The sequence below is a fragment of the Silurus meridionalis genome, chromosome 25 (assembly GCF_014805685.1).
Source record: "Silurus meridionalis isolate SWU-2019-XX chromosome 25, ASM1480568v1, whole genome shotgun sequence".
Classification (NCBI taxonomy): domain Eukaryota; kingdom Metazoa; phylum Chordata; class Actinopteri; order Siluriformes; family Siluridae; genus Silurus; species Silurus meridionalis.
In genome coordinates, this window is record NC_060908.1 from 5445001 (window position 1) to 5446289 (window position 1289).

Sequence of the window (1289 nt, forward strand, 5' to 3'; positions counted from 1 at the left end):
TGTAAGATCGTGCACGAGTACATCGGAGGCTACATATTCATGTCAACCAGGAACCGGGAGCAAAATGACACGCTGGACGAGGAGCTCTTCCACAAACTGACAGGAGGCCACGAAGCTTTTTGAGAAAAAAGATGGCGTAAAAATTTCAAGAAAATATCAGGAAAACCGCATTCTACTTTGAAAACAGGTTCGGTCATGCTGACAGTCGTGGCCTTAAGCGTACAGAAAACTGATCATAAAACAAATTTTCTGCATTTAAAAAATGTTTTTTGTGTTGGGGACCCACTAATCCAGCAACACTATTGATCCTAATGTGGATAAATGAAAGAAAAGGTTACTCTCCATCTTTTCAGGATCACTCTTTTTCACTCTTTGGCACTGTTGTCTTTTATACTTATAAATAAAACCATAAAACAATAAGATGTTGGCCGGGAACAGTGGGTGTTGTTTTTTTTTTTTTTTTTAATCAGCATTTTCTCCACTTAAAGATCTAGAACAATATCTTAACAAACCAGCCTGACAAATTTGAGAGATCAGAATGAGTCAGAGTTCAGTGAGGGCTGTTATCGGCTTTGAGTGAATATGAAACGTTTGTGGTTAGAAAAAAGAAAAAAGCTGTTTGCTCAGGAAACCACAATGTACAGCAGCACATCCAGGTGCAAAAATCATAAAATATTGCGCCCCCTTGTGGATGTTAGTGTGTAGATACTCACTGGCTGCATAAACAAACCACACCAATCCACCTGCCCATTCATGCATTTCTCTATTGAGCCAGACAGACAGCAGCACAATGATTAAAATCATGAACCACAGGATTCTGGACTTCTCCTGGACTCCTACTAGCAAAGGTGGCAAAAGTACACACATCCTTCACTTAAGTAGAAGTACAGATACTCATGTTTTAAAATATTTTGGTAAAAGTTGAAGTATTGAACATCCTTTTTCCACTCAAGTTAAAGTAAAGAAGTATGAGCTCTGACATGTACCTAAGTAAAAAGCAGCCATTACTACTTCCTGTTTTAGTGTCACGCTGGTAACTGAACCTTACATCATATAAATATTAGGGCTGTCAATCGATTAAAATATTAAATCACGATTATTCGCATGATTGTCATAAGTTAACTCACGATTATTTGCAACTTAATCGCACATTTTTATCTGATTTAAATGTACCTTCAACTAATACTTTCCAATTTTTATATACTCTAATCAACATAGGCAGGGCAAATATTAATGCTTTATTAAAATGTATGTATTATTAGTGAAACCAAACGCAACCTAGAGCACGA

At 36.9% G+C, this 1289-nt stretch overlaps 1 protein-coding gene across 2 annotated transcripts in view; it reads left to right on the top strand.

The window, feature by feature from the left end:
- im:7154036 (fermitin family homolog 3) overlaps positions 1-435 on the top strand; it is a 14385-nt gene extending 13950 nt beyond the window's left edge. For both annotated transcript variants that reach the window (XM_046839799.1, XM_046839798.1), the window contains one exon: positions 1-435. This exon is cut by the window's left edge and continues 57 nt beyond it. In XM_046839799.1, the coding sequence (XP_046695755.1) occupies positions 1-123 (123 nt within the window). In that variant the 3' untranslated portion in view covers positions 124-435.
- Positions 436-1289: the final 854 nt, after the last annotated feature.